This window comes from Marmota monax, unplaced genomic scaffold (assembly GCF_021218885.2).
Source record: "Marmota monax isolate L192 unplaced genomic scaffold, Marmota_monax_Labrador192_F-V1.1 WCK01_AAM20220418_F8-fsc00018, whole genome shotgun sequence".
In the NCBI taxonomy this organism is placed as follows: domain Eukaryota; kingdom Metazoa; phylum Chordata; class Mammalia; order Rodentia; family Sciuridae; genus Marmota; species Marmota monax.
The window spans coordinates 22804949-22818324 of NW_026692201.1; the positions used below are offsets into that span (position 1 = coordinate 22804949).

Consider the following 13376-nt stretch of genomic DNA (forward strand, 5'->3'; position numbering starts at 1 on the left):
AAAATTCCACTCTTCTATGCTTTCACCTGGAAGTGTTGCCACATCACTTTCACTTTCAGCCCATTGGTCAGACAGACCCTAAGGCCCCAATTTAATTACAAGGGAGTCTGGGAGATGGAGAGAAGCTCATGGATATTTGGTCAGCATTAAACATCTCTACCACAAGCAGAAACATGTGTGCAAAGCCTGGATCTGCCAGTTATTTATGATTGATTCAACCTCTTTGTGGCTCAGTTTCTTCAACTGTAAAAGAGAGTTCATGATAGTATCTAACTTATGATGATGCTTTAAGGATTATAAGAGAACATTCAAGTAAAGCACTTGGCATAGCATCTACTACTGAAAGGGTTTTCAGTGACTGAGCTACTGCATCACCACCATTATTATCTAATCTGTTATGTCCACTCGGTGTTGGCTAATCCCTGCCTCAGTGACTTAAAATCACAGGTGCAGGGATAGGAGGAACATATTACACGTAAATAGTATCTTACAATTTAAATACCCACAATAAATCTGTGATATTTGCAGAATTAATATAATTTCCATTTTATTATTAAAAAATAGTCTAGAGACTTCACAGTTGGTTTAAACCACACCACTGGTTTGTGCCAGAGTCCAGTTCTCTTGACTCTGTGCACAGACTTATCCACTCACCCCAGATTGACTGATCAAGGTAGAAACCAAGGTGGCAGAGGTGGTTTGATCTGAGTCACAGACCAGAACTGAAAAAGTGAGAAACCAGGTCCCTTGACTTCAAATATTTTAAAAAGTTGATAAACAGTAGATCCTGGGAGAGGTTACATTCCCAATACCAAGGACCAATGCCAAGTTCTTTGCAGTAGAAAAACTTCAACCACGCCTATGGAAATGGAAATGTTTGCAATGGTAGGATTGCATGCTCAGGTTAAGATTGTACAATCACAGAAAAACAATTATGCAGGGTATTTGTCAGAAACCAAGGTCTAAAATGGGAGAATGAGGCCCTATGACATGGGCAAAAATAAAAGCTTTTATAAACAAATCAAGAAGCAAAAACTGAATTTTCTATCAACTTTAAATATTTCAAATTTTATAAGATTGATTCATACAAAGTTGTCATTTCTGTAGAAATGAAACTTCAAATATAAGCAATTTAAAATGGTTTGAACTAATACATGTAGTAGAAAGCTTTCTTCCCCTATGATTGCCTCTATCCCTATTTACGTAGTCATACCTGTACAGTGCTATAGTCAGTTCATGCAATAAAAATATGATTGTGCATCTACCATGAAGCAGACACTGTTTTAGGCACTGAGGATATATCAATGAGCAATAGATGAAGTCCCTGCCCTGTTAGTCAGAGTTGGCTGAACAGATTATCTTTATGAAGTATGACTGTCAAGAGCCAGGACTTCAGTCAATCCAACTTGCCATAAATTCCTGGCTCCACCCCACCTAGCTTGTGGCCATGAGCAAATGTCTTCTTATACACACACACACACACACACACACACACAGAGCAGTGGAGGGGGGGTCCCTTTACCAAGATGGAATTTGAAATGTTTCTGATTTTGGAATGTTTGCATATACATTTGAGATATCTTGGGGATGTGATCTAAGTCTGAACACAAATTCATTTATTTTTCAAAAGTACCTTGTTCAGGTAGACTAAAGATAATTTTATATAATATTTTTCGAGTGCCTGCATTTTGGTTGTGACCAACCACATGAGGTCAAGTGGAATTTTCCATGTGCAGTATTACGTCAGTACTCAAGTTTTGGGTTTTGGTGCTTTGCAGATTTGGGGATGCTCAACCTGTATATATAGAAACCAGGTTCACATTGCAGATGTACAAGTTAAACACTCATAAATTCTAATTATAACATTCATTACCACTTGTTGAAACAACCTTCCCTTCAAGGATCATACCATATGATAAAAAATAATATATAAATATACTAAATCAAATACTGAAACTTAAAAATGCAAAGAGAAAAACTAAGGAAACACAGAGGACAAAGGTATAAATTTGACATTCCAAGTCATTCATCGGTGTTGCTGAGCAACCCTTTCCTGAAAGTCAGTTTAGAAAGACCAATGAGGGTGTGAGGCTTCAGATAAGTTCTGAAGATGAGTTTTTAAGGGACACAGCTTAACAGAAGGAGAGGAAATTTATTTTAGACAAAAGAATAAAAGGAATAATTGGAGTAGGAATATCTAAAGCCTAATGGAAATACAACAAAAGGGTAGATTAGTCCATAGAGACAAGTGATATGATAGCCTTTCTTCCTGGGAATGTGGGGAAACACAACCTGATCTGAAAAAGTTGTTATATTTTTTTAAGTTAAATGCAAAAATCAGAATTCAAATTCACAGAGGTATTTCTTTTACAGGAAAAAAACTGAAGAAATTCATTTTGAACTGTGCTTATATTCAAATATTCCCCATCCTGGGTTCTAGGTCTGCTGCCACAAAGAACCACAAACTAGATGACTCAGAACAACAGGAATTTATTTCCTTACAGTTCTGGAGGCTACAAGTCCAAAATCAAGGGGTCAGCATGGCCATGCTCTGAAGATGCTTAGGAAGGATCTGCTTCATCTTCTCCCTTAGCTCCTTGGTTCATGGCAGTATAACTCTAATCTGCATGAGGCATTCTCACTGTATGTGTGTCTGTGCCCAATTTCTTTTTATAAGAACACCTTTCATCTTGATTTAGGGCTCACCCTAATGAACTCATCTTAATTTAATTACCTTTGTAAAAACCCTAAATCCAAATAAGGTTGCATTCTCAGGTGGTATGGGTGGGGTAAGTAAGACTCCAACATATCTATTTTGAAATATATAGATAACATATCTGTAACACTTCAAAAATGAAAACTGATACAATTATAAAATATAACATTAGCTAGAATAGTACAAATCAGTATAACCCAAGATTTATACAAGTAAAAATCCTAATAAAGCAAAACAATTGTATAAAGCAAAAAATAAAATAAAATAAAATAAATAAATAAAAAAAACGTCTTTTTAAGAAGGCTATCTTTACCATGGCACTGTGCTCTATCAATCTGAACAAATCACCTTCAGTGTCTGATCTTGTACGACATGTGCCAATGGAATCTGGACTGGATCTAATTGACAAATACACTAAAACCTGCAGGGTACTGTGGGCACTACAGGAATGGAGAACTGAGATGTGAAAGAGTTGGTTTTATTTTCCCTCAGACTTAGAAGATGAGGTATTGGCAATGAAAGGGAAAAGTATTCCAGGAAAAGACTAGTGAGCAAAGGGAGTGCCAGGTGAGTTCCAGGGTTTGAAGTAGGTAGCCATAGCTGGAACATAGCAGCAGGAAGGCACCAGACTGCAGATCAGGATTCCCAGGTCAGATCCTGCAGCTCTGGGAGGCCACAGTAAGGGATCTAAACCTCATCCTGTTGGCATGAGAACCATTCAGAACTACATACAATGAAGAGGGATGATTCACATAGCACTAGTTATTTGTTGGCCTAGCAGAAGGTACTGACTCCAGGCTGGAGCTCTATTCAGAACCCCAGACTCCAGAAGATGGAAAGTTGTAAACCTCAAGACATTAACAAAGAAAGCAGAAGACAGAGGTGGGGTGGTGGTGAGGTTCCAATGACTTCCTAGCAAGCAGAAGGCATCTTATATCTCCTTGCCTGTTGCCAGACCTGTAGGGGCAGTCTTTATTTTGTTTTAATATAACTAGACAAAACTAGAAAAATGAAAATCACATTTATCTTTTCTTTTGAACCATTCTTAGCAATCCACAGTTGTAAAGTTATTGTTTCCTTATTTCTAGATAGCAGTATTTACAGCACAATTGCTTTCCAAATCAAAATATTCATCTGTGCTTCCTCTAGAAGGCCAATATCATTGTAAAAGAGAAAATTTAATTTTAAAAAGTAATAATTTCAATCTTAATGTCCTGCTATACAGTAATTTGACAGTATGCTTTTGCAACGTTTATCCCCTCCATTGTATTTGCAAAGTTTTATGGTGTTATACACGACTGAGCCACCGTGATCCACAGAAATAACAGAGACCTTGCCAAAGCACCTGGAGGTGATACCAGCAGACAAACCTCATCTGTCAGTCCCGCTCAGAGGATGTCCTAGCTTCAGAGATCCAGCTTCCTCCCCTAAGACCATTCTCCTTCTGCCCAAACCATGTCCGTTGACTGGTGGTACAGGCATATAAAGGTGCAGCCTTCTCTCCCTGACCCCCATTCCAGACAAATCTAAAGGGCCATCTCATCATAATTCCCCACTATAAGGTTGTCTGAGGCATCTCATCATGTGCATTTCAACTCAGCTTCTCCCCTTGCTCATCTCTTACTTCCTTCCAAGGGTGTCAGTCCCAAGAGCACTCCTGAAAAGGAGATAGGATCTCAGTCCTCTTTGGCCCACAAAGACAAGAAGCAGGAAGTTTTGCCAAGCCAAAGGACAGGGTGTAAAGATGTTTTGCAGGCATTTTACTAGAGGGAAGTGGGACAGAAATTACAAGCAATAGATCCTGAGGACTTGGTTACAGGTATGTGTGTGGCTCAAATTCTTGCTTGGTAGTAGCAACTTAAAACTATTTCATACACTATTTATTCTCTCCCCTTCTTGCTTTGTCCCTTCATTCCTTCCATCTCAATTTTTTTCTAACCCCTGATCACATGTGCAACCATGAGCAAGCCTACTGTAATCTAAGAAGCACTGAAAGGCCTCTGTGGCCTAGTCATAATTCTCCAACCGACTGACATACCTTCTACTCCACACAAAATTTCACCACTAAAGCCATCCTTTGGGTTAACTCAACAGTCAGGAGCATGAAGCTCCTATTCAGATACATGTATGTTATGTGGGGGAAAAGGCTTGGAAAGTTTTGCCTATTTTGCTAATTAGTCTTTGCTTATTTTAGACTTTTCTTTTTTTCTGATTTATTCAGGAAGAAATGACTAGAAACGGAAGCAAAGTCAGCTGAAAGGAGGTAAAAAATAGAACAGATAAGTTTCAATCAGATTGGAGATTTTCAGGAGATTTAGGTTTTCTAGGGAGATTCTCTTCCAGCGATGTGTGATAGTGTGATAAATACCAAATACCCAAATGAAAGGCACTGCCTAAATTCTGGGTACCTTGTATAATTCCTCTGCTTCCTTCTCAATTTTACCCACTGAGTTACCAAGAAACTCTCACCTGTATACTCTTCCTATGCTGTCTGACTCAACCTTTGAGTTACATGTTTTATGTTTATATGGCCTATATTGTGGACAAATTCCTTCCTTTTAGAATGCCCTTTTTCCTTGGCCTATGGCACTCTCTTGTCTCAGGCTTCCTTCCTTCCCCTGAAACTCCTCAGACATTACTTGCTCCTCCTTTTCTGAACTCTATTCTGTTGCTCCTGTTCTCATTTTACACATTTCTTGATAAGAAGTAGTAAGTTTCTGAACAAGTACAGCAGCAGTGGGGATGAAAACTAGGTAAGATGTGAAGAATACTAGCAGAGGATTTCAACTCATTCAGATCAAACATGGGGAAAGGGAGTGGTTCTTGAAACACCCTCTTCCAGTGTACCTCTCTGTCTAAGTGAGAGGTCACAGAGCACTCTGATAGTAATACCTCTGCCTACATTTGCGCTTATTCCATGAGCAGGCAACAGTGACTGCAGATTTACTTGTTTGTCTCTCTAGCTGAACTATTAATTCTTGAGTATAGGAAGCCTCTGGTACATCCTTGTAGTAGCAATAAACTGTTACTGAGTAAATAAAGGAATAGTGTTCATAAAATGTGCAGACAATAATGTGTCAAAATCCATGTGTGTGTGTGTGTGTGTGCGCGTGTGTTTGTGTGTGTGTGTGTGTGGAGAGAGAGAGAGAGAGAGAGGGAGAGGGAGAGGGAGAGAGAGGGAAGAAAGAAGAGAGGAAAGAGGAGAGAGGGATAAAGAAAGGGGGGAGCTTCTCCATTATTTCAAAGTTCTATAATACCTCACTGACTATAGGGAAAGTGAAGATGCTTCTTCAACTTCTTTGAGATTCTTCTTAAAGTCATTAACACACTATTTAGCAAGTACTGTTTATGTAATTGTGACTTTTAAGCAAATCCTGAAGGCTGGGGTCATTATGTCTTATAGATTTTGATATCTAATATATTTTGTAGCTTAGTGTAGCTGCTCAGTAAATAATGGGCTGCTAAATGGATTAGTTACTCCTGAACATAGATCCTCTGCTCCATCCAGTGAATGGACTGCACCTTGTCTCTTGAAGTGCCCCTCCCTCTTCCCCTACTTTTCACATCCTACCAGTCAGCCACCCTGCTCAAACCTTCCTTTCCATCCTGTAATTGATAATGTCCATAAACTCCTGAAGCATATTTGTACTTATTCACATAGCATGTTTTTCAATGTCACCCCAAATCATATGTTACAGATGCCATATGACTTCAGCTAACATATAAGTCTCTGAAGGGCAGAGAATGTGTATTTTAAATCTTTCTATCTCTCCCTCTACTGTTCCTTTTACACTGCTTTATATAAAAGCCTCTCAAAAAATATTAAATGAACTAGCTTCAGTTCTTAAATACTCAGTTGAAAATACTTCACATTTTAATGTCATCAAAGTAATGAGAACCATTCTTCCAGAGTTAGAATAACATACTTCAGGGATCTAAAATCTTGAATCTGGAATATCTCCCTAATAAGAAAATTGTTCAGGTTTCTGAGGTGGAGGCTGGGGAGGAAGAGTTAGCTACCAATTTACCCCTATAGTTTCTGTGTTTGTTTAAATTACTGCAATACCTTTGTCACAACAATAAAGATATTCTTTTCAGGTTAAAGCCATATTTCCTCCAAATCCAAATGTAATAGATATTACCAATTTTTCCTAAATGGACAATTATGACAATTACAGTCTGTATATCCAGGATGCTTCATTTTTATGTATATATCCCTGCATTGAAGTCTGTTGAAATGCTAGATACAAAGTAGTAGAACAATTAAAAAGAAAATGTGCCCCCCTCCCCACAACCCCATGGGTTACATTCCTACACTAAGAAAGCTACAAACCTATCCTCTAGGAAAGGGAAATCAGAATTCCTAAAACTGAGGGGCCACCTCATACCAGAATTGTGATCTGCCAAGCTCTGTAGATGTCAAATCTTTCCCTACAACCTGGCTCCTGTCTCTTCAGTTGTCTGAAAAACACCTCAGAGAGTGGTGACCCAAGTCCCAAAACGACAATGCTATTTCCGGGCAACAGGTTTTTTCGGTCAGTTATGATCACGAACCAGCATCAACCAAAGAGGAGCATTTGGGCGTGTTAAAAACTCTCAGCCCCAACCCCAAACCAGGAAGTGCTGTTTAAGATGAGTCCAAGACAAAAGCAATCCAGCCTCAGATGAAAAAAAAAAAAAAAAAAAAAAAGCGCACCCAAACCACACTAGATTCCAGACAGGATGTAAGGGTTTAAATCTGGGACGGTTCTTGGATCTGGATTACAACCTACAGCCTGTCCATACAACATTATTAAACTTCGAAAACTGCCAATACAAAGTGAAAGGACCTAACACATACACAGATGTGTGCACACATCTACGCATGCAGAACAATTTATTTTTGTGATCTGCTTCCTTATCTAGACAGTCCAGACTTGGGCCAGATTCGTAAACACAGATAACCGGGACAGATTGCAGAAAAAGTGCCAAACTTTCAAGATTGTTAGGGAGGAGGGTCGAGGAGCAGACTGGCTACGCCCGGGTCCGGTTCTCCTGTTGCACAACTGCACGAGACGTCTGGGCAAGTCAAAGGAGGAACACTGCAACCTCCGGCTCCCCCTCTTTCTGACCCACGGGGAACCAAGCAATCTAAGAACACAGGGAGGATCACTAAGTGACGATTCTGGGTGGAGGGTATTAAATGTCAGGCCAGGAGCCCGGGACAACTACAACTGGGGCGCGCCTTTAGCGAGCAGGAAGGGGAGGGCCCAGCAGGGCGAGGGGGAGCCCGGGCGCGGGCTTGGGGCTGGGTCGGAAAAGCTGCCTCACGGGCACACTCGCCGGCCCCTCCGCTCCCTCCTCCCCCTCCTTACCAGAGTTCGCTGCCCGCCCCGAGCCTCCCTTCAGTCCCTGCTGAGCCTTCCCGGAGGCTGCGCCTGCAGCGGCCTCGCCATGTCCCAGCCGCGCCAGAAGCCCGCTGCCTCTCCGAGGCCTCGGCGCGCCGCGGCAGCCCGCCACACCCAGGAGGTGAGTGGCGCTCCTGTTCCAGCATTAGGGCTGGGCGACGCAGGGACCTGGTCCGGGAATCCTGGTTCGCCTTGGGCGTTGCCAGGCCTGCCCGATCTGCTCCTTATACGCCCCTTCTACTGCAGGGAAAGGGCTCGGGGTTCCAGTGCCTTCCCCGGGACTGGTGGAGAACGGTGGCTGGACATTCCTGGCCAGGGTCAGTTGGGCGTGGCGCCGGCCCGGTAGAGGGGCGCGCAGAAAAAAGTTGGCTTATGAGACACTGGTGAAATGATAACGGAGTGAAGGGACAATAAAATTCACTCAGGACCCTCCAAAGGGAGTGTGGTGGTTTCATCTGAAGGCAGGACCCTGTCTTCCCCGTGAAGTCCCGGTCGCAGGGCGTGGCTCCTGAAGAAATAACACCTCTTCCCTAACTAGCCCGAAGCCAAGTAGGGGGTGGGGCTAGACTGGTGGGGGCGGTACCCAACACCCCTCCCTCGGGGATACTCCCACCTGGCAGCTGCTAGGCCCGCCGAGCTCAGTGCCAGTCAGGTGCCAGCCAGGTTCCAGCCAGGCTGAGTGTGATCCGGAAGCCCCCAGCACCGCACCCCGAGCGCTCGCTGGGTAATCCGTGGTGCCGCTCGGAAAGAATAGGTTGTCGCCATGGCATTCGCAAGCTGGTGGTACAAGACGGTAAATAGAAGCGGCCGTGCCTGGGCTGGACAGGGAAGGGAGAGTGCTTACTTTACTTAGCTCTTGTGAGCTTGCCAACGAAATATTATCCGAAGTTTGGGTGGGAAGGGGTGCGGATCGAGTGCAACCTGGTCTCAGACCTTTGGGTTAGGTTCGGGGAGAGGCTGGAGGCTCACCCTCCTGTGGTATGCGAGCAGGAGCGCAGCCGTGAGAGAGTCGGTGCGAGCAGATGCCCCAAGCTCAGTTTAGAGCTCACAAGTTGAAGGGAACAGGAGTTACTGCTGGAGGAATCCCGCCCCTGGAGGCGCATTCCTGGATGAACTCTGAGGCAGATCGCTAGAGAACCTAGGGTTGTTTTCGATCCTTAAGTAAGACACAATATTTGTAAAGAAAAGTTGTGTTGACAGTGCAATCTCAATCGCATAGAGAGGCGGGGTGGGGGGCGGGAGGACAGAAGAACACCCAAAACACCGAGACATAGAAGCAAGTGATATCAAGATTGATGAGAGGAGGGGAGGAGAGATCCAGGGATTGCTGCTCTGTACTTACTTACCTTGGTGAGTGACAAATATGTTCCATTTGTGTAGTGCATTGAATGTGTCTACCTTACAGATTAAGTGTGATAGCCAGTCAAGCTGGCACTTGTAATGTTTTGAAACCTGGAAGCAAATTTTAACCTTAAATTGCTTTCCAAATCCACACGCGTGCGCGTGCGCGCGCACACACGTTTTGTTGACAGGGAGAGCCACAAAATATTTATGTTCCACTAATTTATGGTGAGAATTCCAACATATTAGGATACTTCCCTCTCAGCATGTGTATTGGGAGAAGCAAAGATGTAGTTTACCATGCATTCTTTGAAGCCAAAAAGCTCCTATTGGAACTCAAAGGATGTTACTTTTCAGGCAATGAGCATTTTATGAGCTTCTCTTCTGTGACAGGCAAGGTATTAGCCTCCAAATACACAGTGGAGAACAACACAGAGTTGTTCTTGCATGGTAATGATTTAACTTTTTTATCCTGTTTCCGCATCTGGAGGAGAGGAATGATATGCACTACATAAGGGTTGATGCCTAACCAGATTAATAAATCAAGATGTCATATACTTAAACTTTTACTGACAGAGAACTCAAATTTCTCTTGAGGTATTTCTTCATGAATATTTTCTATTATATTTCATGTGCATTTCAAAGGAAGCATTTTATTGATGTATTAGGGGCAAGTTTGTATTGAGTCAATATTTATTGTCCTAAGATTTTCATCGAAATGTACCAGGTAAATTATCTGCAAATATGGATGGTAGGTGTTCTGAGTTGGCATCAAACTTCTTCCAAACTCATGATTCTCTGAAATAAATTATGCTGGGCTGCTTGGATGAAAATGGTTTAAACCTATTCCTTTAACACTTTTATGTTTAGACACAGTCTGACAGTTTTGCTAAGACTTCTCTTAGAATCCAGTTTAGGAGCTATTATAAAATACTGTTTTCTGGTAGAAAACTCCTAGAATCAGCAACACACCTGTGACTGAGGTTTAACTTTTCCTAAGTCAGTTCTAATCAATACAAATATAGTATGAACTACACATGAAATTTTAAATTTTCTAGTAGCCAAGTTAACAAAAGCAAAAAGAAGCAGAGGTGAAATCAGTGGTAATAATATATTTTATGTTTAGTTAATATATTTAATATTTAGTTAATCCACTGTACTCCAGATGTTATTTTAACTTGCAGTCAATGTGCAAACCATTGAGATAGTTTAAATTCTCTTTTTCACATTAATTCTTCAAAATCCAGTGTGTATGTTACACGTACAGCACATCTCAGTGCACATCTGCCACATTTCAAATGGCTAGTGGCTATAATATTGTATAATAAAGCTCTATGCCATGGGTGTTTGATTTTTTTTAATGGCATTGAATGAGTGATAACAGGCCATTTTGAGAATCAGTGAGGTTATGTATTATTTTCTCACAACAAAATACACAGATACAAAAATACAGTTATCTATATTGCTTGAAGGAATTCAGAGATTTTTCCAAAGGCCCACTCATAAATCCCCCAAAGGTTCATGAAGCCAATTTATAACATATGTATACATTGTACAATCTATTGTATGTAATATATATGCATTTTATACATGAAACACATGTGCATAATACATGTATAAAGAGATTTTATAGACATTTGGATAGACAGATAAAGGTATATAGGCAACTCTCCATATCCACATATTCGAACAACCACAGATCAAAAATATTTGAAAAAATTTGAACTTAATGTATACATTTTTCTTATCATTATTCCCTAAAAAATAGAGTAGTAAAACTACTTATATAGCCTTTATATTAGATTAATAGCATAAGAAATCTAGAGATAATCAAAAGTATATGAGAGGATTTTATAGGTAATTTTAAAATATTCTGCAATTTTATGTGAGGGACTTAAGCATCTGCAGATTTTGGTGTCTGAGGGAGTCCTGGTGGAACCTATACCCCACAGATACCAAGAGATGACTGTCTGTGTGTATGTGTGTGTGTGTGTGTGTGTACAACTCAGAATACTTTTGGTAAATTCTGTCTAAAGACATTAAAATATCTTTATTGGGATCCTTTAAATACTTGAAAAGATTGCAAATGAACTAACTTTCACACAAAATTTAGGGAAAAAAAAAACAATTAAAAGATGTACCTAAGATGGGTTTCTTTAATAACATTCTGCCTGTACAGCTAGTCTGTTATATTTCCACATAGAATACCCTCTATTGATCTTATCTTTGAAAGAATTTTGTGATTATAGTAAAAATAAACCCACAACATTTTTAAAAACTACATTTGAAGAACATCTGATGAGCACTGTAATGATCAAGCATGAAGAAGAGTAAATGTGACTTACATTAGTACTTACACCAGTACTAATCAGATTCCTGAGTCATAAGTTGATTCTATTAGCCTATGCTAATTAAAGGTGTTTCTTAGCCTAATTAGACCCATGGACTCAGTGACAGCATGGTGAAGGAACCTAGTTATTTATTATTGCAGTCAGTTTAAGAAGTTTGTCATAGGCCTTCCATGGCATGACAGACCATTTGGATGCAATTCAGTTTAGAAGTAAGGAAGGCAGAAGATAGAGTCTGCAAAAATACCACAGACTTTAGGGCAGTGGGAATGCAGAGATAAAATAAAACTTTCCTTTTTTGGCTGGCAATCTCCAAATAGTTGCTTTCCATTGCACACCAGTCTTTTAAACCATCTGATAATATTGTTCTTTAATCAATGTTGATACTTCCTAGAAAGTTAATTATATTATGCAAGAGCTTCTTAAAGAGTGATGTAGCTCTCTGGGGGTGGAAACAGTGGGTGGTCATTTGAGATTCCAAAGTAGATAGGTGGGTAATTAATTCTGGGTAGCCTATCTCCTCATCTTTAAGCAGACCATCTTTATTTCTCTCTTGGGACATCTTTAAGATGGAAATATTATTAATGTAATATAAAAGTTCTGTTCCTCAAGTTGCCTCATTTTCTTTTTTATGAAAACTTGCATAGAAAGCTTTGCCATAAAGAAAAAAAATAAAAAGATAACAGATATCTTTTATTTAAGAAAATTGAAAAAACAGTTCCATTCAGTGAACACTACTTACAGAAGTCACATCCTCAGATGGAAGAGTCAATTAACATAGAAGGAAAAATGGTCTAAGGCTAGAGTTTCCTAAAAATGTGTGTAATTCAGTTTTACTATAGAAAACTCGTGAACCCAAGAGTGAAAAGCTGAAGGTCATAGATGTTCATGGTTGGTTGTTTGTTGTCTATACTATGTGTCAGGTTCTGTGCAGAGTACAATAGATATCCAGCAGATAGATCCTAAAAGCTAAACTGGCAGTTAAGTAATCAATGCTACCTGTAAAAACTGAACAAAAGAATATGTGCTTTTACAGTGCCATCTTTGCATGTTCACCAGAATTTTAATGTCCATCAGAATCTCCATATGTAATATGGAGGTGTGAGACTAATATAATACACTGTCATGAAATAAACACAATACTAAAATGTTAGGAGAAAGCATGCTTGGGTTTCAAATAGAGATTTCATTTATAGCCATGCAGTTAATCCTGAATACGTATCTTCTTTATATAGGTATTAAAAAGAAAGTTATTTCTTTAATGTTATAATTTAGTAACATTTTTAGATGAATATAAAGGTATCATATATTAAAAACTTGACCTTTAATTTTCTTACATTTCTTTAACATTACATTCCCACAACACTGAGCTCACAGTGGTCCCTCAAATGAAACTGATTTATTTGAAAAACAAGCCCTATATTTCACATTAGCCCTTTTCATGAGTTTGGAATTTTCAATATTAAAACAGCTAGGATTTGTTTTGGGGACAAATACCGTTAAGGTAAATGGATCCTAAAATTTTTAAGACTTTTTCTTAGGAAAAATTTTACATATATACAGAATAAGAAGAATATAATGAGC

General features: G+C 39.9%; 1 protein-coding gene across 10 annotated transcripts in view; it reads left to right on the forward strand.

The window, feature by feature from the left end:
- The first annotated feature begins 7982 nt into the window (after nt 1–7982).
- Cast (calpastatin) overlaps nt 7983–13376 on the forward strand; it is a 111709-nt gene continuing 106315 nt past the window's right edge. For 2 of the 10 annotated variants that reach the window (XM_046428845.2, XM_046428895.2), the window contains exon 1: nt 7985–8224. In XM_046428845.2, coding sequence (XP_046284801.1) covers nt 8150–8224 — 75 coding nt within the window. In that variant the 5' untranslated portion in view covers nt 7985–8149. Of the gene's footprint in view, nt 8225–8742; nt 8897–13376 lie in introns of those variants that run through there. The other 8 variants (XM_046428871.2, XM_046428862.2, XM_046428843.2 and 5 more) reach the window with 6 other exon arrangements.